This window comes from Emydura macquarii, unplaced genomic scaffold, assembly GCF_026122565.2.
Source record: "Emydura macquarii macquarii isolate MOO-44397 ecotype Brisbane River unplaced genomic scaffold, CSIRO-AGI_Emac_v2 contig_3113, whole genome shotgun sequence".
Classification (NCBI taxonomy): Eukaryota; Metazoa; Chordata; order Testudines; family Chelidae; genus Emydura; species Emydura macquarii.
Window position 1 is genome coordinate 6,263,367 of NW_027133250.1, and position 25,503 is coordinate 6,288,869.

The 25,503-nt window shown below is 50.6% G+C and overlaps 1 protein-coding gene, 1 long non-coding RNA gene and 2 other non-coding genes across 6 annotated transcripts in view; 3 read left to right on the top strand and 1 right to left on the bottom strand.

Moving 5' to 3' along the window:
* Positions 1-17: 17 nt before the first annotated feature.
* LOC137141695 (uncharacterized) lies at positions 18-2,148 on the top strand. Its single transcript, XR_010916710.1, has 3 exons — positions 18-234; positions 836-1,041; positions 1,196-2,148. It is a non-coding gene; the product is annotated as an uncharacterized lncRNA (long non-coding RNA).
* TRNAC-GCA (transfer RNA cysteine (anticodon GCA)) lies at positions 1,064-1,135 on the top strand. The gene has a single exon. It is a non-coding gene; the product is annotated as a tRNA-Cys (tRNA).
* LOC137141757 (U11 spliceosomal RNA) lies at positions 1,566-1,707 on the top strand. The gene has a single exon (XR_010916725.1). It is a non-coding gene; the product is annotated as a U11 spliceosomal RNA (small nuclear RNA).
* A 4,014-nt stretch (positions 2,149-6,162) lies between the features above and the next one.
* Positions 6,163-25,503, bottom strand: part of LOC137141694 (discoidin, CUB and LCCL domain-containing protein 1-like) — a 59,716-nt gene continuing 40,375 nt past the window's right edge. The window contains exons 6-16 of one of the 3 annotated variants that reach the window (XM_067530747.1): positions 24,783-24,916; positions 23,274-23,311; positions 22,349-22,543; positions 19,390-19,511; positions 17,355-17,523; positions 16,377-16,469; positions 14,536-14,626; positions 13,164-13,201; positions 10,850-10,972; positions 8,181-8,311; positions 7,479-7,561 (exon numbers count right to left, since the gene is read on the bottom strand). In XM_067530747.1, the coding sequence (XP_067386848.1) occupies positions 8,223-8,311; positions 10,850-10,972; positions 13,164-13,201; positions 14,536-14,626; positions 16,377-16,469; positions 17,355-17,523; positions 19,390-19,511; positions 22,349-22,543; positions 23,274-23,311; positions 24,783-24,916 (1,092 nt within the window). In that variant the 3' untranslated portion in view covers positions 7,479-7,561; positions 8,181-8,222. Of the gene's footprint in view, positions 7,562-8,180; positions 8,312-9,521; positions 10,350-10,849; positions 10,973-13,163; positions 13,202-14,535; positions 14,627-16,376; positions 16,470-17,354; positions 17,524-19,389; positions 19,512-22,348; positions 22,544-23,273; positions 23,312-24,782; positions 24,917-25,503 lie in introns of those variants that run through there. The other 2 variants (XM_067530744.1, XM_067530746.1) reach the window with 2 other exon arrangements.

Below are 25,503 nucleotides of genomic sequence, written 5' to 3' on the forward strand. Positions count from 1 at the left end.
CATGCTCCAGACCCCTCCCCCCACTCCACGGCCCGCCTAGCCTGTTCCCATGGCAATGCCTCTGGCTCAATCCCCATCGGGCCTCGCGCAGCTCCCCCATAACCGCACAGCCCGGCCTTTGCCTCACGATTGGGCCCCCGCTGGTCCCGCCACCCGAGAATCCCGGGGCGGTGTCAGCGCCGTCCCCACAGCCCCCTCGGCTCGGCGCGTGCGTGGCGGGGCCCCTTCGCTGAGGTGCGTTCCCGCCGCCTTCCTGCAGGCCAGCCAGCGCCGGCCGGCGGCAGAGCCCCTCGGGCGGGGAACCGGCAAGCCGGGGGCGGAAGGGGGGTGGGATTCCTCTGGCCCTTCCGATTGACGTCCCCCCGCTAGCAGGGATGGCTCCTAACGTTTGAAAATCAAAGGCTGTGCCACCGGAGACAGCGTGAGGTGGCCACTGCCAGTGCAGGCTAGCTGGGGCAGGGACCATTGATCTAGGGTTGTACAGCGCCTAGCACAGCGGGATCCAGTCTGTGACTGCCTCTGCTGCGCCGAGGCGCTACCGAGCCTGTTATGCATTAATACCGTGTGATTATTGTTATTATTAATGAATCACTCATTAAGAAAATTGAAGCACAAAAAAATCAGGGTGGGGTCAAACAGCTGTTGGTCCAGCCTGGGCCTGAATGCGGTTTGAATCGGGATTGTGGGCGGGGGTCAGAGCCTGGCGTTGTCATAGCGTCAAATTCTGGCAAACACAGACAGTAAGGGAGGTCAGTGCATTTCATCGTGCTTGTGTTAATGTTGTCGTCACCTTTGTTTGTGTTAATGTTGTCGTCACCTTGTCCCATCCACACAGCGAGTGCATGGACGCTGAAGAGGCGCTGGAAAGACGGAGGGTTCAGAGAACCAACCAAAATGGAGAGGAAAGGGGAATGCGAGAGACTGAGTAAAATAGAGGAAGAGAGATGACCAAGGCCAAGAAAGATGGCGACAGCAATGAGAGACGTGCTGGGAAGCAGTAGCCCACGGCAGGTGGTTAGGGTGTAACACCCTTATTACTAGGTGAGCCAGTGTTATTATAGCAGGGGGTATAGCTCAGTGGTAGAGCATTTGACTGCAGATCAAGTGGTCCCTGGTTCAAATCCAGGTGCCCCCTTTAAATTGGTACATTTTTCACCCTCACTATTTCCCCTGTTCCTTCCCATCTCTTACTTAGGGCTACAGGCAGCGTCATCAGCCTGGGGCTTGGCTGTACGTTTAACCTGGTTTTGAAGCTGCTGACACATACCTCCTCCCTCCCCTCACTCTGGCCCCGCCCCTCTCCGAGCGCCTCTCTGCCTGGTCTATGGAGAAATCCCAACATGCCATGCGCCTTATTTGCATTTCCTGACGGCTGCTCTGGTGCGCACATTTTAATGAGCTAAGGGTAAAGTACAGTAAAGTAAATGAAAAAAACGTGATGGGCCAAAAGGGGGGTGATCCTGGGGTTGATAGCTCGCTGCCCCTATGGGGAGAACCGGCAGCTCTCCCTGAGCTGGAAAGATAGGTCACAGCCTGGGGGGGCGGAGCCGCCTGGCGCTCGAGTTAAAAAGGGCTTCTGCTATGTATGGCACATGGAGTGAGGCAGCTGCGGCTTAACCTTGCTCTGTGCGGAATCGACATCAAGAGATTTCGGAAGCACAATTTTTGCTACTGGGGCAGCTGGTAATCGTTGGTTCCGGCGCCCCCTAACTAGGTTGTAAAAGTCAGATTGACTGGGGGGTTAGACATGCTGATTTTTTAAATTATATTTTTAAAGGTGCTATCGAGTTTTTTTATGTGCTGTGAATGGTAAGGTGAAATTTTGGCTGAGCAGTTTGTTAGAAATTTAGCCCTACATTCTATTTCCCTGAATCCTTGTAGTTTTTAGGAACTATGTTTCTCTGTTTAAACTTTCTATAACCCCTCAGTAATTTTTGTCTTCACGAAGTTTGTTTGTGTGTGTGTGTGTGTGTGTGTGTGTGTGTGTGTGAGAGAGAGTGCTCTGGTTTGAAATTATCACTAATATTCATTTCTACTCCTTGCTTTAAAGTCTTTCATAATTTTCCAGACAGGAAGTACGTTTATCCTCTAGAATTTAATTTACTTTAGCTACTTATTAACTATCTAGATCAGAATATGTATAGTTTCCCTTCTCAATTCTGTTTTTCTGTGTTTCCATTGCTGTTTGCTAAATACTTAATAAATTAGCTCTTCCTGCAGTTTGATTTTATTTAAGCATTATTTACATGGAAAAAAAGCAAAACCCCATTTGTGTGCTTACAGTTATTTTAACAAAGGGCCATCTAGCAGAGTGGAATTGAAGATAATTTCCCTCTTTGAGATTAGCTCCTTTCATAGTTTTCCCCCACCCCAAGGGTTAAAATTAGATTCCCCAAAATCTTGCTGCAATCTGCAAAATATTGGTTCTGAAAGTGATCTTGTGGCTGGCACAGTGTTTGAATCAAAGAGAGGGGGTCGTTGGAGTATGCGGGGGAGAGGTAATTCCTTTGGGTGCTGGGATCATTCCTTTCTTCCCTGATTAGTGCTGGTCTTCAAGAACGGGCTCAGCTCCGCTTCCAGTGCAAACTAATGCAGAAATCATGCTGGGCACAGGACTATGGTTTAATGTATTTATTTACTCTCTATGTGTGTATGTAGTCAAGTGTACTGAATTTTGTCATAGATATATTAGACGGATAAAGGGTGTTATGGGGACAGAGAGATAGCTATGAGTAACTGTGCACTCAGCGGAATGATGCTCAAGGCCCCTCTCAGTGTGTTGATTGGGAAAGGGAAATTTGTGTTAGAGATGTAAACAATTCCCGTGGAATTCTGCTTGCAAATCATTCAGATTGTGAATTCACTGAGCGCTTGGTTCCTTGATATTATTCACAAATTTTTGACACTGGGAATTTTGCCATTGACTTCAATGGAGACAGGATTTCATCCCAGCAGTGTTCCATTAATTTTTCTAATGGTTTCCCACCCCCCCCCCCCTTTATTTTGGCTGAAACAAAACTGAATGTTTTTCCAGTCTTCAACAGCCAAAACACTTTCATTTTTCTGTTTTGTTTTGTTTTGTTTTGTTTTGTTTTTTTGGTTGGTTCCTCTTTATCCTTTGACCTTCCCTTTTTTCCACTAAGAAAGAAAAAGCCCCCCAAACTGAAAAACAAAAAAATGTTAATTTTTTTTCAAAAACCTGAAAAAATCTGGCTGAAACAAAAACTTTCATTTTGGTCCAAAAGTGATTTTTCTTTAAAAATACATTTATACAATTTTTTTTCTGCTAGTCCAAATAACTTTTGTCTGACAGTTCTTAAGGGGAAGTGATTACATGACATGCACAGTAAGCCAACCACAAGGCAGGAATGCTGATGGCTTTGGGTGGGAGCACTAGGAAGAAATTCACTATAACCAAGCACATGGATCCTGAAAGCCGGCACATTTTGTATCCAAGAGGGAGGACCTGTAAAATGGTAGGCTGTTGCCTCCCACTTTTCTGCCCTCTTCGGTGGAAGTAAAGGAGGTCCAGTTGGCCTAGTGGTCACAGCAAAGGGCTCAGCATTGGGAGGTTTGTGGGTTCTTGGGAGGCAATGTAATCCAGAGGAATGAACAGACAAGAAACAGAAATAGCTGAGTTCTATCCCCAGGTCTACGCTGAGTGGCTGTGGGAAATTCACTTTGCTACCCTGTGCCTCAGTTTCCCCATATGTAAAATGGGAATAATGATTCCTAACTTCCTCCCAGAAGTGCCATGAAGATTAATTAATGAATGTTCATACAGTGGTTTGAACGTGTAGCATGCAATGAAAAAGCCATGGATTAATCTCATTCAAGCTTCATTGTTTGACCATGGGAAAGTCACAAACAATGTAGCAGGGTAAAAGGTACAAACCTCACTGGAAACCAGAACTGGATGCAGCCAGCCACTGGGGAGGAGAAGGTTTCCAAATGGAAAATCTGTACAATCTTAAAATTACGAACACCTCGGGAATGGAGGTTGTAACTCTGAAATGTTTGTCACTCTGAAAAAAACATTATGGTGGTTCTTTCAAAATTTTACAACTGAACATTGACTTAATACAGCTTTGAAACTTTAATATGTAGAAGGAAAATGCTGCTTTTAACCACTGTAACTGAAATGAAACAAGCACAGAAACAGTTTCCTTACCTTGTCGAACCTTTTTTAAAAACTCTCACTTTTTTTAAGCAGTTACAGTACTGTACCATACAGTATTTGCTTTTTGTGCATATCTCTGCTGCCTGATTGTGTATTTCCAGTTTCAAATGAGATGGGTGGTTAACTGATCAATTCATAGCTCTGAGGTTCTACTGTACCTAGCTCTGATTGATCCATTCAGACCAGATCTTCCACGGGTGTGAAGCAGCATAACTCTACTGAGCAACACTGATTTCCACCAGCTAAGAATATGGCCCATTCATCTTCAAGGGCCTGGAGAGGGGCAATTAGGTCAGAGGGGCTTTTATTTGGAATCAGTCAATTGCCCTTTGGGGAGATCCAGGTGCTGTGACCCCCATGTGACACTAGGGCACCATGAGACCTCTGGAGCAGCATCACCCAAACTTGGGGAGCTGCAATACTGAACCATGGCACTTAGTACCCAGTCCAAACCCCACTGTAGTCAGTAGGAGTCTTTCTACTGATTATAATGGAAGCCGGATCAGGGCCTTAATGTACACCTCCACGGGCCTGCCTCTCCAGCATCAAGAGTGTGAAAGGGTTAACAGTATCACGACACTGTGGGGAAGATGGCTGTTCTCCTTCACTGAAAGCACAGGGTTGGCAAAGACTTGGGGTTGGTCATGGGGTTTCAAATACCACAAGAGGGCTCCCATGCCTTGGTATTGAACTTGCAAAGAGTCACTCACACAGGAAATCTCTTGCAGAGTATGGACTTGCTGCATCATTCTGTGCACGTGCCTGAGGAGTTACCACAGAGTGCTGTGCCGGATGGATCTGCAGCAAAAGGCACCTAGACACATGTGCCCTAAGATTCTTAGAATGCACCTGCTGAATATTAAACAGCCCCCCCACCGGTCCTGGCGCTGCTGCCAAAGAGACAGGTCTGTGGGGTACTGCCAGAAGATGTGTATGCCTAGACGGATGTGTTTGTGAATGAATAGGTGGCTGCGTATAGGAGAGGCTGCATAGCAATCTGTATATGAGGGTGTGTGCATCTTTGGTGGAGTGTACATGTGTGGTTCTCTACAGGATAAGTGCAAATTGAATGGGTATGGCCTAGTGGATAGGGAACTAAACTGGGACTCGGGAGACATGAGTGTTATTCCTGGCTCTTGCCACTGCTTTGCTGGGTGACCCTGGGCAAGTCAGTGCCCGCTTGGTTCCTCAGTTTTCCCATATGTAAAATGAGTATAAGGATACTGATCTCATTTGTAAAGTGCTTTGAGATCTACTGATGAAAAACGCTATTAGAAGAACTAGGTGTGATTATTATTATTGTTCATTCTTCTCTTCCTGGCAGCGCATTGTCAAACATGACACAGATTTTTATTCCCCATCCGCTGGAGGAACTGGCAGCCAGCAATGCTGGAAGGATGGTGACCACCAAGAATAAGCAGTTCTGACAATGCAAACATGGGTCCTTTCCATCCATCTGGCTGCTGCTAGAGAAACACAGTTACAGATCAAATTCTTCTTGGGGGACATTACTATCCCCTAGCAGCACCACAGAGCTGGACCTGCACTGGTACTTGCTTAAGAAGAGTACCAAGCTCCTGTCCTCAGAGCTGTCCCAGCACTGCAGTTAATGTCTAGTATTGCACTGCAGCTTTGTCCCTTTCCAAGGATCTTGGATGAACTGCTTGTTGCAGGGACAGAGGGAGAGGGTGGAAGATCACAGGAAACAGGTACAATTCTCTAACAGAAATAAATGTACACTGCACCAAGTCACTACACTTTGCAAGCCATTGACCTATCCTAATTCAAACACTGCCTACTTGATCAACAAAGAGGCCAAGGTGGAGCGAGCATAGAACTGCAGTTCCTCTCATTTTGATTCCAATTTCTCCAGCTCTGTGCTGCAATGAATGTACAGAAGATCTGTCTCTTCACAGCTGATTTAAAAGAGGGACTTAACTCTAGATCTTCAAAGTTATTTAGGTGCCAAACGCTTAAATATCTTTCTGCAGACACACATCAGTAATTTTACTCCTTAAAACCAACAGGACTACTTAGACGAGTAATGTGACACGTCTACATAAAATCGGTGTTTTCTGGCCTGAGCCCCCAGGTCAGCGAAGCTGAGGTATAGAAAACATAGTTTGGGGGTTTAAAAAAATCACTTTACAAGCACTAATTTATATAGTAATATTTTCCTGCTCCTTTTATTATATACTTCAAGGAAGAGCAGCCTTTATTTTGGGATTTAAACACCCCACACCAGCTTGTGCTGGAACGGTACCTACATGCCAACGACAGGAGGCAGACACAGGATCTGAAACCCACTAAAAACAAAATGTGAAACTGACATGCCTGCTTTCACCATGAAGTGCAGAAGAACAAACAAACCAACAGCCTTGGCACAGACAAGCTGATGTGGTTTGTAAAATTCCATTCAAGTTTTAATACCGGAGGGAGGCGTTAGTGAGCTCATGAGAGCAGCAGAGGGCGTTCTTTCAATTTATGTAAAGCCCATGGCACAGTATAAATGATGGTTATTAAGAAAACAATAATAATAATGATGCAGGTAAAGGATATATAGATATATATATATTTATATATGATCTTTGATCCTGACACTGTCCCTTCAAGTCCTAAAGGGAGGTGAAGATAATCTGGGGTATCTATTAAATTAAAGGGAAAAAAACAACCCAAACAAAACAATCACATAGTTAGAAGGATTGCCTCTTCCACATAGTTCAGTGCTATAAATGCCATGGCTATTTCATTTCCCTTTGCTGGTGATAGAAAGGGCTGGTTCTTGCTCTGTAGGTCCAGAGTTGATTCCCCTTCTTGAGCTGCCTGGTGTGTGTCTGATGTGAGTCCCCTTTCCACAGCCTCATAAAGGTTCGTGGTAGATGTGGGTGAGAGGGGAGTCTCGGAGCTGTAAGCAGTGCTCTTCGGGGGAGGTGGTGGGCCCTGCGGGGACGTCACCTAATGGAGTGGGAGTCCGCTCAGTCTGGGGCTCTGTGTACACGCTGGCTTGGTGGGACCCCTCCCCTCTTGTGCCGTTCAGTGTCTCACTGGGCCGGTGAGCTGGGAAGTCATACTGTGAGTGGATCCCCGGAGACGTTGGGGAGGTCAGCGAGCCTGTCCGGCCTTGTGTGGTGGGGTCTATTTTGATGACGCAGATGTTCTTCTTGGCAGCGGCGCCCCCAGCCTCCAGCACCTGCTCCATGAAAGGGGTGGCGTACTCAGGCTCAGGTGGCAGGGGCTCTGCGTACTCATGGTACTTGCCCGGCACATCGTAGTGGTTCACTACCAGTGGGAGTGTGTAGCCTTCATCCAGGGGGGGTTTGAAGGTGGATGGGGCTGTCTGGCTGTTGGGGCTCACCTGGATCACGTCAGGCTCAGCGTATTCTACAAAGGAAAAGCAGCATAGGCCCTTAGAAAGACAACTGAACCCCTGAGCCAGCTGGCCCCAGGCAACTGGCACAGATGTACCAGGCTGAGCCTGGAAAGGATTCCATCACCTGCCCGGGAATCCAGCTGCCAGAGCTGGGGAGCAGAGAGGTGTGACTTGTTCATTCTGGCCTCCCCCACTCCCCTTCCCCATCCCTGTGAGGGACCAGGGACTTCTTTTTGCCAGTGCTGGCCGAGCTTCTATACCTGTTGAGGACCATTGCAGCTCCCTGTACCAGATCCACATTCAGCAAAGCAGCCAATTGCTCTCTCTGCCAGGAGTCCACCATGACATGAGTGGGCTCAGCCAGTGCAGATGGTGCCCAAATGCCCAGACATCACCAGGGCTACACTCAAAGCCCCAGATCCCTGCCCTCTTTGCACCTGGTGGGTCCCTTTGTACAGATGGCACTGTTATCAGCTGTTCAAGCATCCAGGTGTTTGCTGCTGGACTGAGGTCCATTTCCCCTCCCCCTCCATGCTGGCACCACTTGTTCTCCATCACAACCTTTGGGGATGGAAAGTCAGTGGGCCAAGTGTCAGCCCACATGTGCAGGGAGGGAAGCAGCTTCCTTACCCGTGATGGTAATCAATGGGCATCTTCCCTCCCTGGTTGGCTTCACATCTGGACAATGGGCAGCAGCGCCCCAAATAAATGTATGGGTAAACAAACCCAACTGCTGGTACTTGGCCCTCTGAGTGTCCTGACTGGGGGAACAAATGAGCCATTCAGGGGAGGACATCGGCTGGGATAAAACAGGGACCCCCCACCCAAGGGTTTGGAGAGGCAGAGGGGAGAAAGACATAGCAGATAGACAGAGACAAGAGGAAGAGACTCCATGATAGGGTTTATAAACCCCACTCTAGCATTGATAGCATTAAGGGGGGCCCAGTTAGCCCATTGTGATACCCGGAGGGAAACTGGCAGGTAATTAAGGGTTAGATCCAGCTGTGGAGAATCAGCCTGGATGTGTCATATAAAGGAGGGACTGCAGGGCCAGTGGCCATAGGATGGAGGAGAGTTGCTGAAGGGAGTATGTTGTTTAGTACTAGCCCTGAAGGAAGCAGGCTGAAGAGGTTCCAGGCTGCTGGAGAGCTTGAACAGAAAGTCCTTCAGCAGCAGAGTGGGAAGAAGATACCTGGGAAGCTGGACCTCTAAGAAGCGAGGCTCACAGGCCCTGAGTTCAAGAAATGGCCTGCAGGAGGGCAGTGGAAGGAAGCAGGTCAGGGAAACAGTAAGGGGCTGGGAGAGACTGATTCCAGCCACTGCCCGTGGGGCCCTGAGCCAGAACCCAGAGGAGAAGGTGGCCCTGCAGTCCCCTTTCATCCCTAGGACAGAGGTAGGAAAGCCTTCTTGAGGAAATGGGGACCAGGATTACAGAGCCCAGGCTGGGGCTGTTAGTCTGATACTGGGTCAGGGAAATGTGCAAAGGCCGGCAGACCTCTGTGCGTGCATACAGGAAGGACAACAGAAGGGCAGAGAGCCTGATCAGGTGCTGGGAGTGGGGACTGGGTAACCTACATGTCCTGGATTGGCTTGTGCCAAGGGTGGAAAGGAAGCCAGGCCAAGGTTTCCCAGGCAGGCTGGGGAAAGAGAGACAGGAGCTGTTCTTTGCAGCTGCACTGGTTTGTTTCACTGACAGCAGACGGGTGGAGCCTGGCTCAGTCATCTGGGCTGCTCAGGCTCAGAAGCTGCCAGCCGTGACAATGGGAGCTGAAGTCTTTTCATAGCTAGGCTGGATGGAATCAGGCCGAGGGTACCAGTGGTCATGGTGGGGGCGGGGGGAGGGGAGTGAGTTTGATGGATCTCAGCCCATGCGGGAGAATCCACCACCCCAAAGAGCCCCCTTGCTGCTGCTGGGGGTGGTGGTGTCTCCAGGCTAACTGGCTGGGGAGAGTGAACTCCATCCTTTCCTGCACAGCTAGCTCTTCCAGATCAGGGTTGGCAGGTGGATCATGGGGGAATCTTGGATAAACAGAGCCCTTTGGTCTCCAGGGCTGTCCCGCCACAGCCCTTCCCCACCAGGGAAGCTGTGGGGAGGGCTGCCACAGAAGTCCTGCATGGCAATGTCATCCACTTCAGCTCACTGCCCCCAAGGCTGCCCATGCCAGTCAGTGGCTTGGGGCATGCAACCTCTGGGAAATGTGCTATAAAGGCTCCCTCTCAGGGGCCTGGGAGGCTCAGATGCCAATGGCAGAGACTTCACCCTCCTTCTTCCACCCCCTTAGTCAGCCAGCTCCTGACTATATGTGACCAGTCAGCAGGTCTTTCCTGAGCCTTATGGCTGAGCTGGGCTGACTAGCGTAGGTGGTACCCGTGTCCTCTGCTGGCAGGTGCAGCATTGCATTGTGTGTGCCCCCATCTGTTCTGTCTGCTGGGTCACGGGTTCTGTTCTTGGGTGGTACACAGGTGTGGGTAGCAGACCCTGGAGCCTGTATAGTGCAGGAGCAGGCAAGCAGAGTGGTTGCCTTGGGGCCAGCTTCCAGGGTGAGTGCTCTGTACCACTTGACACTTTTTGCTGCTCTGGGGGTTTGTGGGAGGGAAGGATGTTTTCTGCCCTGGCCAGCCAGAAGAATGGGAATCAGGACTTGAGTTCTATTCCTGCCTCTGGGAGGGAGAATTGTCTAGTGGTTAGAGCAGGCATCTGGCAACTTGGACTCCTGGGTTCCAGTTTCAGCATTGCCACTGATCTGTTGAGTGACTTTGGGCAAGTCACTTCATCTTGCTGGGCCTTGGTTTCCCCATCTACAAAGTAGGGATACTGATGAAGACCTACCGTTCTGGGGGAGGGGTGTGTGAAGCTGATAGCTGGTAAGGTACAGAGGGAGCCTTGAATAAAAGGTGCCACAGATGTTCAAAGTGGCCCATCTTGCCAAGTGCTGAGGGGCAGGTGTTGGTACATCAGTGCAAACATGCTGGTGCTGTGTGTGTGTGGGGGGGGGGAGGGGGCAGGGGGTGACTGCTCCCCTGGGAATTTCTGTGGGTCTAGTTCGGCCTGATTAGATTGATCCTGGTAAAACAGGGCCCATCTGCAGAGGCTGAGCTCTCCTGGACTGTCCCATCATCTCCTGAGGAAGCCCTCAAGTTATTTGACAACTGGTGTGGACGATGACTTGGAGAACACACTGCAGGGAACTATCTTGAACCCTTGAGCAGGAGCATGGGAGGGTGGGCGATGCTGTCCTGTATGAGCTAGTGGAGGAAATGGTACCCATGCTGCAATTGAACACTTGGCTCCCCATTACCTGGTAAATGAGCTCCGCTGAGGTCTAGGGGCGTCCCAGCCATGGGGAATGAGGTCAGTTCATTGCTGGATGGTTGCAGGCTCTCACTGGAGCACACTTGGCTGGACTCCAATTTTGGGTACCCTAAGAAGAGAGGAGGAACCCCCCCCCCAGCCTCTATTAGTTGGGTGGCTTTTCCTTTCTTCCCCAAGGCTGAGGGGGGAGGTACAGCTGCAGTGTTAGGGTTGACAAAGAGGGAGGGGGGAAATAAACTGCAGAGGAAAAAGGTAGTTGGGTGGCATAGAGACACAGTGGGTGCAAAATTAGAGGCCACTTCTCAAACCAAGCAATAGGGGGTGGGAAAAGTACCTGGAGAACTGATAGCTTTGTGGCTAACACAAACCTGGGATGCGGGTTCGAAAACTACTACTAACACTTACTTGAATTAATAACACCTTGCTCTTACAGAGCACTTTCCAGCAGTAGAAATCAAAGGGCCATATGCAAAGGAGTCCAGTATCATAATGCCATTTCTCAGATGGAGAAACTGAGGCAGAGAGGGGGGAAATGAGTTCCCCAAGGTCACCCACCAGCCCCATGGCGAAGCCAGGAACAGACCCTAAGTCTTCTGGCTCCCTGTCCAGCGCTATATCCACTAGGAAACACTACCTCACATTCAGGCAGCATCTATGGGCTTGTCTATATGAGGACTTAGTGTGTGGCAACCCAGGGTGCAGCCGTTCAGGGCTTGCTAACATCCTGGACTTTGACACACGGCTGGGATTTCTAGGATGCCCCATACACTTCTTATGCCTTCTGCCAATTGGCACCAGTTAGTTCCAGGGTCACATTGTGTATGCAGTTTTACAGGCCTGCGCGGAGTGCTTCCCACGCACTAGCTGGGCGTGCAAATAAACCCTTTATTCCCTTTATTAGGGCCTTGCAGTCCAGTGTTACCAGCTGGATTTTTAAATGGAGTTGGTTATATCAGAGCAGCTTTTCTGGTGGAAACAACTTCCCCGTGGGAGTAGTAAGGGTTGGGAAGGGCACCTAAGATGAACATGTCAGCTTTTGGGCTGCTTCTCCCCTGCCTTGTGCCTTGCCCCCCATGCAGAGTGAGTGCAAGGCACCACTCACGTAGGATGCTCTCTGCAGTGGTGTAAATGATGGAGGAGGCAGTGAGGAATCGGGCCCCGCAGAGGCAAGTCAATTCATGTGGCGCTCATTGTGTGTCACAAAGCAGCTATGTGCAAGGAAAGGCGCCTGCCCATCCCCCGGATAATCCCCGCAATATCCGTGCTGGGGGAGAAGTGGGTTTAAGTGACACCTGGGTGGGGGAGGAGGGTTTTGAGGAGAGCTCAGTCACAAGCTGGTAATTAAAGATTGTGGCCAACATGTGTCATAGTGGCTGCTGCTTTTGGGTGCCCAACTTGAGACATCTCGGGGATGATTTGCATCAGGACTGAGGAGGAGGCTGGCCCAGTGGAGAGCATGCCAGACTATGCCATGCAGGAGCTGGATTCAAGTCCTTGCTCTGCCACAGACTTCCTGTGTGACCTTGGGCAAGTCCCTTAGCTGTGCTCTGTGCCTTAACTTTCCATCTGTCCAAGGGGGATAACAGCCTGGCCCTGTCTTACAGGGTGTCTGAGGATAAACACATTAAAGATTGGGAGATGCTGAAATGGGGGCCATTATAAGTCCCTAAGATGGAGAGCTACAACCACAACCCCACCTAAAGTCAGGAGGAGTTGTGGGTGCTCAGTGGCTCTGAAAATCAGGACCAAGGACCCAGATCCTCAAAGGTATTTAGGTGCCTCTCTCCCATTGATTTCAAGGGGAATTAGGTGCCTAAATACCTTTGAGGATCTGGGACAAGGTGGCTCAAAGGGGGCACCCAGAATGAGAGGACACATCTAAACATTGTGGCCTTTATGCATTTGTGGGCAAGGGCTGCACAGGGACTGACACTGCTTCTGAGCAGGAGGCCAGCACAGGGCCCAAGCCCCAGGTGAGCCCACGGATTATCGCCCTTAGCGAGAAGCAGCTGGGCTGGGGGTCTGAGCCCAGAGGGGCTTGGGAGGTGCCGCACGGCGTCTGTGCGTTTCGTGCCGTGCCGTGCATTTGCTAACACGGCTGCCGAGGAGCGTGCCAACTGCAATCAAGGCAGACTAGGAAACGTGAACCTGGAGTGACTCATTTCACTGCTAATGTGGAAACAACCTGCTGTCCGACTCCAGCCCTTCCTGACGCTGGAGGAAGCCATGGGCAGACTCTGCCAGCTGGCTACCATCCCACCCGGTTACTCCAATCCTGTGCTTCGGGGAGGGGCACTTACCTTTCATGAGGCTGCAGTTCAGATCAGCCGCTGTCTTCCTGCCAAAAGAGAGGGGAAAACAAGGCAAGTTCATGGTGACTCCGCACAGTCCAAGCGCCCAGGAAGCCAGTGCACGGCCCAGGTGCTACTGAGCAGATTAGAGCCGCCCATTTGCTCCAAACGAGCACAAGGTAGAATCTATCTTTGAACGGCCACTGCCCTGGAGGCTAAGGCAGGGCTTTGTTCATGGGCAACTTCTAAGCCTGTCACGTAATTTGCACCTAGAGGTGAAGTCCCAATTACTCAAAGGTCTTGGGGGCATCCCAAATCTTTGGGTAATCAGGGGCCTGTGTAAGTGCCAGCTTCAGCAGTACAGAGTTATTACGCTCACCAAGGAGAGACGCAAGCGCCTGATCTGTTCCTGCAGAGCTTATGAGCCCTGGAGGGCTGAAGCCAGCAGTTCAGTTCCTGCAACCTCCTGGGACGTAAGCACTGGAGCCAGCCCAAGGAGCCAGGGTTCACTTGAACATGCCAATCCAACTCCAGTGTTAGTATCTGCCATGCAAGCCAAGGAGAATTCACCAGCTGTGAATCAGTCAAGGGTTACCAGTCAAGGGGTGCTGAGGGCAGCCGTTCAGGATGCAGCCGGCCAACTTGGCTTTGGGCATCTGCGCAAATACTGTTGCTGCCATCGTGAAGACGGAGAAATGGGAGAATCCAAAGGCAGGGGAACGGCTTAGTGGTCAGTGCAGGGCAGTGGGAGCCAGGACTCCTGGGTCCTATTGTTGGCCCTGTCGCTGATTTGTACGGCTGTGGGTGGCTCGCTTTGCCTCGCTGAGCAGCAGTTTCCCCACCTGTGAAATGGGGATCGCCATCCAGGCCTAGAGTGGAGGTGCTGAGAGGATTCACTCATTTAGGGACCGGGGGTGAGAGTCATTGAAGCCCACAGAGCCCACGCACGGGGGTGCCAGTGGGCTGCTTGTGTGTCTAGCATGCTGGGTACCATGGTGCAGGAGACCAGAGCCCCAGCAGTCATCACGGTCAAGGGCTTTTATCTTAGGGGCAGCCTTTGGGGCTCTGCAAGGTTGGCACTGAGCTGTGCAAAGGGTGGGCCATCTCCTGGTGTGGATAGGCCCCCCCAGCCTGTTCAGCGGGGACGGCCTGGTACCAGCCCAGCCTTGTGGGGTGCTGACCTCATGGCCTGCGTGCCCAATCCTGGTTTCTGTCAGCAGCAGCTTCTATTTCAGGACAAACTCTGGCCTTGGTGAGGAACAAGTCAGATCCTGGGGGAGAGCGCCCAGCTCTGCAGGGGGCACTGGGAGAGCTCGCTGCCTAACTGATGGAGGGAAACAGAGTGTGGGAGGGAGGAGGCGGCAGCAAGGGCGTTACCCACTTCTTCTTATAGCAGAGGAGAGCCAACAGCAAGAGGCCGGACGAGAGCAGCACAAAGCCCCCGATCAGCAACATCACCAGTAACATGGAGCCTGGAGAAGGAAGCAGGGACTTAGCAAAGGGCTCCTCTGTCCCTCCCTCTCTTCTGGTGTTAGGGGGAGCTGGTTACACCACACCCCCGGGAGGATGCTCTGCGCCAGGCCCCCGTTGCAGAGGGTCCAAGCCCTGCCATTGCCATACAAGGAGCAGCCCGGACTCCACTGGGAGCCATCTGCAGCTGTGGCTGACAGTGAAGGGCTGATCCCTAGGTTAGTTGAAAAAGGAAAATACAGAATCTGGTTTTGCTCCTGCACCTGCTCTGTGCCCTGGTAACTCCACTGGGTGCAGGGGAGTGATTCCTGATTTACCCCAGAGTGACGCTACTGGCTGCAGTGGCGTGACTCCAGCTTAGACCAGTCAAGGATCACAACCAGGACGGTGTTTTAGAAAGACAGATTGACTGCAAACCACAGGGAAAAATTCCAGAAAACTTTTAATATTGGCAGGATTTTTTTAAAAAATACTCTTTAGTCTCTCCTCTTGATTACAACACAAACCTCATGAAACAGGCATCAGCTCGCCATTTATTCCCCTGCATTTTGCAATCAATGTGCAGGTGCCAGCCTTGTAAATTAAACTCAGGGTGCCAAATTCTGGATAAAGGAGATTGAAATGGGAGAGAAGTTCTACTACACCAGTCCAGGAAGAGGGGAAATGGAGATCCCTGCTGCTTTTAGCAGAGGAAAAGGAGCTGAGCTTTTCATCACTCCCCCTTTGCTGTAACCCCCGACGTCAACTGCATCTCTGTAAATGCAGAATCACTCCAAATTGACACCACTATTAGCGCGAGCAGAGAGTGGTCAGCTCTTCCTTTATTTCAGTATGAAAGGGCCTGATTCCCTGCTATGTCACTGCCAGTTTGCTCTGCTGTCCCTGCACTGAAAGATGGACTTGTGGTGGGTGAGGCTGGAGTGAGGCAGCACAAGGACCTGGGGCTCGTCCATTTCATCGTGCTCAGAATTCCTCAGCCTTTCAGTCCATTCCTTTCCCTCACAGGGGATTGAAACATCCCCCATCCACCTCCCTGCCCAACTGTGTAGGAATTCACGGCAGTGGGCGAGAATACACAGCACCATCTGAAATGACCAAATAATAGATACTGATAGTGCTATAGTGGAGGGATTCTGCCCTCTCACTGGTGTACTGCAGTAGCAGTTCCACAGAAGTTTGGGGACTGCCCCTGTATACTCAAAGTGCTCCATACACACTACTTAAGTGTGTGTGTGGGGATTCTTAAGGCACCAAGGGGAATTAGGTACCCAATTCCCGCTGATTTCCTCGAGCTGCCCTTTGAAAATCTCTTTCTTAACCTGTGCAGCTTCACTGTCAAGAGAGCATTATTATCCCCACAACTGGGTGGGGAAACTGAGGCACAAAGGTTAACTCCCTGATTAATTTATAAAGAAGAGGTGTCCAACTGCATGAGCTATACTGCATGTGCAATCAGGACCCTAAGTCGCATGTACCACTGCCACTATAGTGTGCCCAGCTCAGGTATTTGCACAAGCCAATAGCCAACTACACTTCTAACTGGCCATTTGGATTTGCACATACTGGATTTGCACCCCCAGATTTATCCCAGGTTTGCCCATTCACTGGTGCATGTGAGTAACTTAAAAACTGGTCCCGAAATGACCGATGTTCTCAGAGTTGCACTGAGTCAGTGGCAGAGCTGAAGACAGAAGTGTTCCCCCAGCTTGGACCACTAGGCCATACTACCCCTCTGCTCTGAGTTGCACCCACCTGCTTTCTCTGGATTCATGACGACTCCGGGTATCGGGGTGTGATTGGGAGGGATGCTGGTCAGGATGGGAACCTCCTTCGGGGCACTGGGTACTGCAAACCACACAGTTTAATAAGCACCATTAGCATACTGCAAGTAACAGAGAGTCACCTACTCCAGCCAAGAATCAGGACTGTGTCAATCTGAACCTGCCCTGCTTCCTAGACAGCAGCATGGGGCAAGGCAGAGTGGTCAGAAGTGGCTATTTCCCAGCAGAAGAGTGCTTGCTCCAGGCTGATGTTAAGGCTGTCTGACTCCATGGCAATGCTCTTAGCTGTACAGGGTGCTTTTCATCCCACTGCAGCCATGCAGTCACCTTGGGATGGGAGCGGGGTGTAAGGCAGCTTGTCTAACACTTTGCTGTAATGTTACACCATAGTGTAGGACAGGAAGGAAAGAAAATCCAATTGAAACTGCCGGGGGAGTTTGGAGTGGCAGGATACACTAGCCAAGATAACCTGCCCTAGGATCTTTAATGGACACATGGAAAGGACCCCGGCTCTTACCTGGGGGATTGGCTCCCAGTCCCTTCTGACCCACCTGCATGCTCTGTGTTAAGTCTCCCAATTGAGGCATGACCCAGCCCAACCCAACTTAGCTGACAAGGGATCAGCACAGCCCAAGCAGATACAGCCGCCAGCTGGCTCCAGCCCGTCGATGGAATTCAGCCCCATGTGTCCCAGCCCCGGATGCAGAGCTTGCGCTTTCACCCTTAGCTAACCAGTGCAGAGAAGTCTTGGGGTTCTCCCTCATCTCCTCAGCACCCAGGGAGCCACTGAAGAGGAGAGCAGCCCCCTGCACCCAAGAGCCATGCAGCAAGGAAGCAATACAGGTCCATGCTGGAGGACACGGTGCAGCTGGCTAGTAACCACACTTCAGTCTGACTGGACAGCCCCTGCCAGGAGCCCCCCCTCTTCTCCCAATCCAGCCCCTCTCACCATAGGGCCGGGACGCCCTCAGACGAGCCACTTGGCAGCCTTGCAGTGCCACTTTCAAGGCGATCCTGTGGTTCCAGCTCTGAGGCACGATGCGGAGGTAGCGGGCCAGGATGGGGGGGATGAATGTGTTGGAGACTTCTTGGAAGCTGTCGGTATTTCCCTCAAAGACCTGGGGAATGAGAGGAAGACGACGGGGTTCAGCAAAGAAGAGCAGGGTCACACCGTCATACCCATCCTCAAGCGATGCCACCCGCTCTCCCCAGACTCCAGAGGAACCAGTTTAAAACCAGCTGCCTTGGACCAGCCTCTGATGCGACAGCTCAGTGTCAATCCACATTAGCATCACAGCAGATTTACACTGGGGTGACGAGAGCAGAATTCAATCCAGTATCTGGTCCGTTCTCCTGTCACTTCCTCCTCTCACCCACAGTCAGCCTCCCTCTGCTGTTTCACACCATTTCACCACCCTTGGTGCAAGAACCTTCTCCTCTGCAGCTCTCGCCACCAGGAGCAGCCTCCCTGTGTAACCACTCTCTGTCTCACCGCAGATCTCAGCTGGCAACGCCCCTTTTCTCCCTTGCCTTCCCCTCTTACTTCCTCTGCTATTCACTATTATTTATTATCCCATATTTTGGGATATGTATGGGGTCAGGGGAGGAGGGGCAAGAAGGGAAAGGACCCAGATGCTCTGGGGTGTATCCTTCTCCTTTCTTCTACATATGCTCATAGAAGGTGGGAGGGCACTTTGCTAGGGACTTAGACCCATTTGTGTGTGTGGCGGGCGGGGGGGAGAGGGCTGAAGTAGACAGAAATAGACAGGCAGGCAAGTGATGGGAAGGGAACAGAGCTGGTTGAAAATTTTCCTTAAAAATGTTTTTTGGCTTTTATGACTATATGGAAATTTTCGTGAAAAAGTCAGATCTTGTAAACAAAACAAAAACCCTTCAGGTTTTCATCAGAAAATTTCAGGTCTGGGTTGCCAAAAGTTTTCATTTTCTGATAGGAAAAGCCACCAATCCTCACCCTGAAAATTGTCAAAGAAAAATTTTGATGAAAACTAACATTTTAGGGGTAGTCTACATTTTTCACAGAGAAAAAAATCATTTCCCAATCAGCCAGAGAAGAGAAGACAGTACAAATGCAGAGGCAGACAGGGGTAGGCATGGAAGAACTGAAAACTATTTCCACTTTGTTTTAAAGCTCTATTCTTTTTAAGGCACTCTTAGCACTTTGTATTTTTTCTAATGTCCATTTTTCTTCCCTGGTTTTGCTTTTGCCCCCAATTTTAATTTCACGCAATTGTCACACCTTAGTAGGACTGAATGAACTGGGAGTCAACGTTGGTTAGGATTCCTGGGTTCTAGTCAGCTCTGCTACTGACCTGTTCTGGGACCTTGGCCAAAACACTTAATCTCTTTGTATCTCGATCTGTGAAATGGGGATAATACTGTAAGAAATGGGCTAGTATGTATGTGCACCACTGCCTTCTGCTGCATGGAATCCAAACCATATGTTGTAGTTCCCATAAGCTAAAAACCAAAAGGGATTCTCCTGCAGCTCAGGTGGTAGGAGGCTGTGCTTTTTGAAACAGGAAACTCTAGTTCTATCTCAGCTGCCATTGTAAAAATCAAGTGGCTGTGATATGCAGTATAACAGAAATAAGGCCCTTCAGGCTGCAATTGCTTACAATGCTGACTTAGCTGCCGAGAGGCTTAATTAATGTTTGAGAACTATAGAAATGGAAACACCTCCAAAGGCCAGATTCTGATCTAGGCTACACCAGTGTAAACTAACAACTCCACTGATTTAATTCTGTGGCGTTACTCCAGTTTTACAGTGGAGTAACTGAGACCGGAATCTGTATCCAGACTCCTTAGAGAGAAATATCCCAGCTCCTGTTGCAGTTTCTGCAACCAGAACAAGCCAACAAGCCAATTTTAGAAAGATTTAGTAAAGTTTCCCTTTGCAGAATTCCCACAATGCTCTCTGCTCTTGCCACCACTCAGCCTCCTTTTGCCTGTCCACACAATCTCACCTTATCATCCTGCCCGCTGCTGGATCTGTAGCCTTTCCAATTCTTCCCATCTCTGCTGGAGAATATTCGGTAAGATTTCACATAGTAGTTGTATTGATCTGAGGATCCCTTGGTTATAATTCCTGGAACAGGTACAATTAAATCAAAATATTGGCAACAGGACAGGATGTAGGTAGGACTCATGATATGAAGACAGTCATTGGCGTTTGCGGTCTTGAAATGATCTTGGGGTTGGTGTTGCATAGAAATGTCGACTTACGGGGGCAGAGATCCCACCCGGAGGGTGGGTCTGATCCAACTCCCACTGACGTCAATGGACAGACTTCCACTGCCCTAAATAGGTGTTGGAATTTGAAACCAGGCAATGAAGAGCTCTCTTTTTAATGGCATGATACCCCCCAGCCTTTGGTACTGTCTGTAGCAGTTATGTAGTGGTTGGAGCAGGAAAGAATCAGGTCTCCTGGGTTCCTTCCCAGGGAGAAGCAAGAGCAAGGGTCTGGACATCAGGAGTTCTAGCCAATGACTTGCTGTGTGACTTCCTGCTCTATGCCTCAGTTTCCCCCTCTGTAAAATGGGGAGGATGATACCGACTGAAGGTGGGGGTGGGAGGATTAAGGGATGCCTTGAGAGCCTCTGAAGAGAGGCCCCAGCAAGGGGCCAAGTCATTATTAGGTTCTCTCTCCCTGCAGTTGTCTCCTGCTAGGAATTTCATAAGAACCTGCCACCATCCCACGTCTCCGCTCCCTTTCCTTTCAGGTCTGAATCCCTCCTTTCCATTCCCCACACCTCTGCCATGGCACCTCCTACCCCACACTGCTGAGATGCTGTCCTAGGGGAGCTTCCAGGCCACCAGGTTTGAATGTCTAACCTCTGTGGAAGCTGGCTCCCCTCGCCCTGCCTGAGACGAGCAGACAACTCCCAAACTCCACTCCCAGCCTGCATTCCTCTCAGCCTCCAGCCGCCCGCCGTACAATGCCTCCATTTTTCCTCGTTCCAATTAACAAGCACATTCTGGGCCCGCCACACAAAAGCCCCAATTTTCGTCAGGGCTCTCGAAACAAAGAGCATTTGCTGGCAGCTGCTGCAAGAACATAACATTAACTTGGTCAGCCCAGAGGTGGCCAGGCCCCTAAGATACTGGGGAGAGAGTGGTGGTGGGGGAGAAAAGAGTGCTGGAAAGAAAAAAAGAAGGAAAAGAATGAGAGATCAATCAAGCAAGAGAAAAGGGAGATGGTGAAAAAGGAAGAGTGAAAAAAAAAGGGGGGGGGGGCTCCGAGAGAGGAATCTTATGGTCTCGGACACCAAGCACACAAGCCCTATGGGGCATAGGGAGGAAAACGCTGGGAGGGAACAGATCTGGAAGGGACAAAAGGAGAACAGAAAAACTAGCCTGCATCAAATTCTGCTCCCAGTTATGCTGAAGCAAATCTGGAGTAGCTCCCTTGACTTCAGAGACATTTTCCCAGATTTACACCAGTGTCACTGAATCCAGTGTGATTCTGTTGTCGTCAACTGATTTACACCAGTATGAGATCAAAATTAAACCCAGTTTCGCCCCCCCAACTTTTTTTTTTTTTTTTAAATAACACTGTCCATCTATTGTCCTTTAAACAGGGGGTCCTTATTTGAAAAGCGTCTGCACCCTGGAAATGCAGGTATCCCCATGTTGTGAGCTGCCATTTGGCCAGAGAGCACCCCAAATCTATCCTCAGTTATATCTCCCCCATGGGGGGGGGGGGGGGGCTGGGCCAATGGAAGAAGAATAATGAGCCAAGGTTTCCCAAGAGGCAGCGCTCGTAGGGCCTTGTGGGTGGGATGAGTTACATAGCAGGGGCCAGCAGCCATGTGGTGTGACATCTGGCATCCGGTGGGCGGGCAACATGAGTGTAACTTACAAACCAAGGGAACAGAATGAGAGCTGGGGTGGGACAAGCAGCTGGGTCTGACTCTGCTCTTGCTGATGCCGGCGTGAATCAGCAGTAACTCCACCAACGTCCGTAGTGCAAACCCTGTGCGAGGAGAGACTTTGGCTCCCCGCCAGCTGGGGTCAGATACAGCAGATCCTCTCCTCCCGCTGTAACTCACCCCTGACCTGCCTTTCTCACTCCCACCTAATCCAGATGGCTCATTTTGCACGTGCCCACTGATGGCCACTTACACCTCGCTTGGGGCTGGATTCAACGCCCACTGATGTCCTTGCAAAGATTCCCACCCACATCAGTGGGCTTCAGTTCGATCTTCATCTGGTCTGTGACTCTCGGAGCCACTGTGTGGGGCACAGTGCAGGAAGCATCGGGGGCTCTAGGACTATTTGACTAGGCCTAGGGCCAGCAACACACATTGGCCAGGTCCTCAGCTGGTATCAATCAGCTTAGCGCCACTGAAGGAACGGGAGCGACACCGATTTACACTATCTGAGGCTCTAGCTCTGCACATTCCACCAAAGGCACGTGGAGCTCAATTCTCCTTTCATGTTGCGTCTCTCTGCCAGCCGTGCGACCACCCCTGCCTCAGTGGAATGACTCCTGATTTACTCCTGCGTTAGTGAGATCAGGGTGAGGCCCATGCTCTGACTGTGGGACAGACGTCTGAGTGGTGTAAATTTGGAGTGACTTCACTGGGACTCTTGTGAAAGACAGAGGATCTAGCCTGTGAACTGGCACAGCTACATGGAAGCAATGGAGCTATGCTGATTTACGCTGGCTGAGGATCTAATCCCTCAATTGGCAGAGCCCCAATGAAGTCATGACAATTCACACCTGAAGCTGGCCCTTCAACTGGAGTAGTTACACCAGAGTGACTGGGGCTGTGCCAGTTTACACAGCTGAGGATCTGGCCCTGAAACAAGCATAGCTATACTGGAGTAATTGGGACAAGGCCGGTTTACACAGCTGAAGTTCGCTCCGACGTGCCACAGTACAGTCCTGGAGGAAGAGAACAGCCTCCGATACTTACTGACCTGTGATGTTCTTCCTTCCGCCCAGGTCTATCTCCAGCCATTCGGTCTCCGAGCTGGGATCGGCAGCCCATGAGTTCCCATGGGCGCTGAACGCCACCCGCTCAGCTGTCCAGGGCTTGTACTGCCCCATGGCGTTCACCTCGTGCCAGGAAGAGGAGGCGTTGAAGCCAGCTGCTTCGAGGGTATCATCGCAGGCTGGAAAAGGAGGTGCAAAACTGAAAGGCAAGTGGAAGAACCAGCCAGGGTGGGAGGTCACGGGGATGGACCTAGCGGAGTGGGGGGAGCCTTTATGCCACAGTGGCTCAGCCAGAGAGGGAACGTGCTAGGGATAGTCTGATGGGTCTTAATGAAAAATTCCTCTGTCTGTGGCAAACAGCCGGTAGCTCCATCTGACTCAGCATTAGCCCCTGATGGTAGCTGCCTTTCTCTTGCTATCTCCTCCATTGAGCCTTATCCCCAATGACAAAGCTGGGGAGGAGTCGGTGGGGGGGTTTCATTTCCATGCAGCGAGGCGGGACCTCCAGCAGGGTTCAGCACATTCATCTTCCCCAGCTGGGATTCTCTCTGGCAAGCTGTTCATGCATTGCCTGCAGACAAAGGTCAGTGCAACCGGCAGAGCAAAGCCAGCCTCTTGGTTCACTCCCCCACCACCCCCTTTTAACCAGGTGTAGCCCCACTGGGCCAGGTGCTCAGCTGGAGCAAATTGGTATAGATTGCTCAACTGCAATTGAGTGTCTGTATACCAGCTGAGGAGCTGGCTGATTCACTTTGCCGGACTTACTCCTGATTTACAGCAGGGTAAGTGAGAGGAGAATCCACCCCAGGGAATCTCCCCCTATTCCCACTGAAGCTGACAGGAGCTTTGTTGTTGGTTTCAATGGCAGCAGGGTTGGGTTTATTCTAGGACAAATGGAAAATGCCGTACCTTTGTGAAAAATGAGGCGCTTCTCAGATAAGGACCCCCTGTTTAAAGGAAAATAGGTGGAGAACATTACAAAAAGGGGGACAGAGGTGGCTTGATTCTGATCTCAAGCTGGTGTCGATCAGATGTAACTCCACTGAGGTCAATGCAATCACAGTGGGGTAAGTCACACCAGCATGAATCTGGAATGACTTCACTGAAGTCAGTGGAGTTACTCCAAATTTGCCCCAGTGTGACTAAGAGCAGAATTCAGTTGTCACTCTCCTTCCCGCCTGTAAATTCATTGAGTTCAGTGGAGTCACTCCTGATTCACACCAGTGTGAGTGGGAGGAGAGCCAGGCCACGTGCAAGAAGGCACAACCATCGCAGAGCACCATATGTGCCCTGCTGTGACACTTCTGCGCGATCAACTTGACCTGGCAGAAACCAAACCATGTTTGACATCCTTGGCTAAAATCAGAGTGGTGTAAATGGGTGCAGCGGCCCAATTCAATGGTGTTACATCTACTCTCTGATTACGACTCCCACCCTGATGCTGAACGCTGCTCTCCCGACCTCGACACCGTCCCCTCAACCTCAGCCATTTTTGGTCACGGTTTGGCTGCGGATGTGGAGAGCACCAGATCTAACTCCCTAGAACGCACAACTGGCTCCTCATCCTACCCGGGCAGACCACATGCTCTGTATCAGACATGGGCAGTTTGGCCCTGCACACGCCAGCTGCCAGGCTGGCAAGATCAGACTGACATAACGCTGCTGACGCAAGTTACTGTCTTGGTAAGAAAGCAGCTCCATTCTATTGCTGGAATGAAATCAGAATTGGCTTCTGTTCCCTGATTACTAATGATCTGCATTTCTATGGCCCTTTTCATCTAAAGATCTCAATGAGCTTTCTAAACATTCAAGAACAAATGGAGCCTCACCCACCCCATAAACTGGACAAGCCTCATTACAGCTCGGGAAACTGCAGCGCAGAGAGATTAGGGCCCAGGTTTTTAAAGCTCTTTAGGCATTGCTGCACTCCACGTTGCTATGCTTAACTGATTTAGGAGCCTAGATCTCATTTTCAAAAAGGATTTAGACACTTAGGAGCCAAAATCCCATTGGGAGATGGGCTCCTAAATCTGTTAGATGTTGCAACACTGAGCACAATAACCCCTAAAGACCTTTAAAAATCTGGGCCTAAGCGACTAGCAGGTCAGTGTCAGAGCTGGACACAGAACCCAGGTCTCCCAGACCCTGGCTCTTTAAAAGAAAATATGAGCCAAATTCTGCAGCCATCACTCAGGTAACATTTCAATGGACTTTTGCTAGAGTAAATACTGCAAGATTGGTCCTCTCTGATTTCAAGCTACACATTGTCCCTCTAAAAACAGCGGGCCGGGTCTCAGGTTGGTGTAAATCAACCTAACTCCATTGCCGTCTGAGGTTCTGGGCCGATCGTCCTTTGGAGGGAGCTGGTCCCCACTGAAGACTGGCCCAGCATTATCTATTAACAAGTTGGCTGTTCACCGTTTTGAGTGGAGTCCATTGGCGAAGGCCGATTCATAGAGCGTGATCCCCTTCTCCTGAGACAAAGTCAGCTGCCCTCCCAGCTCATCCAAGATCACTCCAGCGTGGATGGCTGCCTTGCAGAGAACTGAGGTCTGGAGGAGGCACAGACACAGCGAATGAAAGGGAGATAGAAAGAAAACCCCAGTCAGAGAGTCCAGCCTGGGCTCCAATCCTGAGTGGGGCAATTCCATGGGACAGAGAGGGCCAGCTTCTGGCCTCAGTCACAGTGGCGTAAACCCGAAGTGATCCTATTGATTTCAGTGGAGCTATTCCAGATTTACACCGGTGTAACCGAGACCACAGTCTGGCTCAGACAGACTGTGATCTCTGCTTTAGAAAGACTCCGGCCCAGTTCTGAGCTCACACCAGTGCAATCAGGAGTGACCACACTGGAGGGACCACCAGGATCAGGTCCTTTATTTTTCAAGTGAAGTTAGCTCTGGCACAAAGTGTGGCAGAACGGCAGCCCTGGGCTCTGCAAGTCTCCGTGTACCTAAGGATCAGACCCAGCAGGGGCATGCTGTCCCATACTGCCCCTGCCAAATGGGCTTGAGCCTTGACCTGGAGACCCTGTGGGATTCACCCTCCGGGGCCCGTTCAACCCTTGGCCTCCCTGCTGAGACTGCCAGCAAGCTATGGATTAGGGCAGCTGTGCCCATGGTGGCCCCTGTGACGTGGC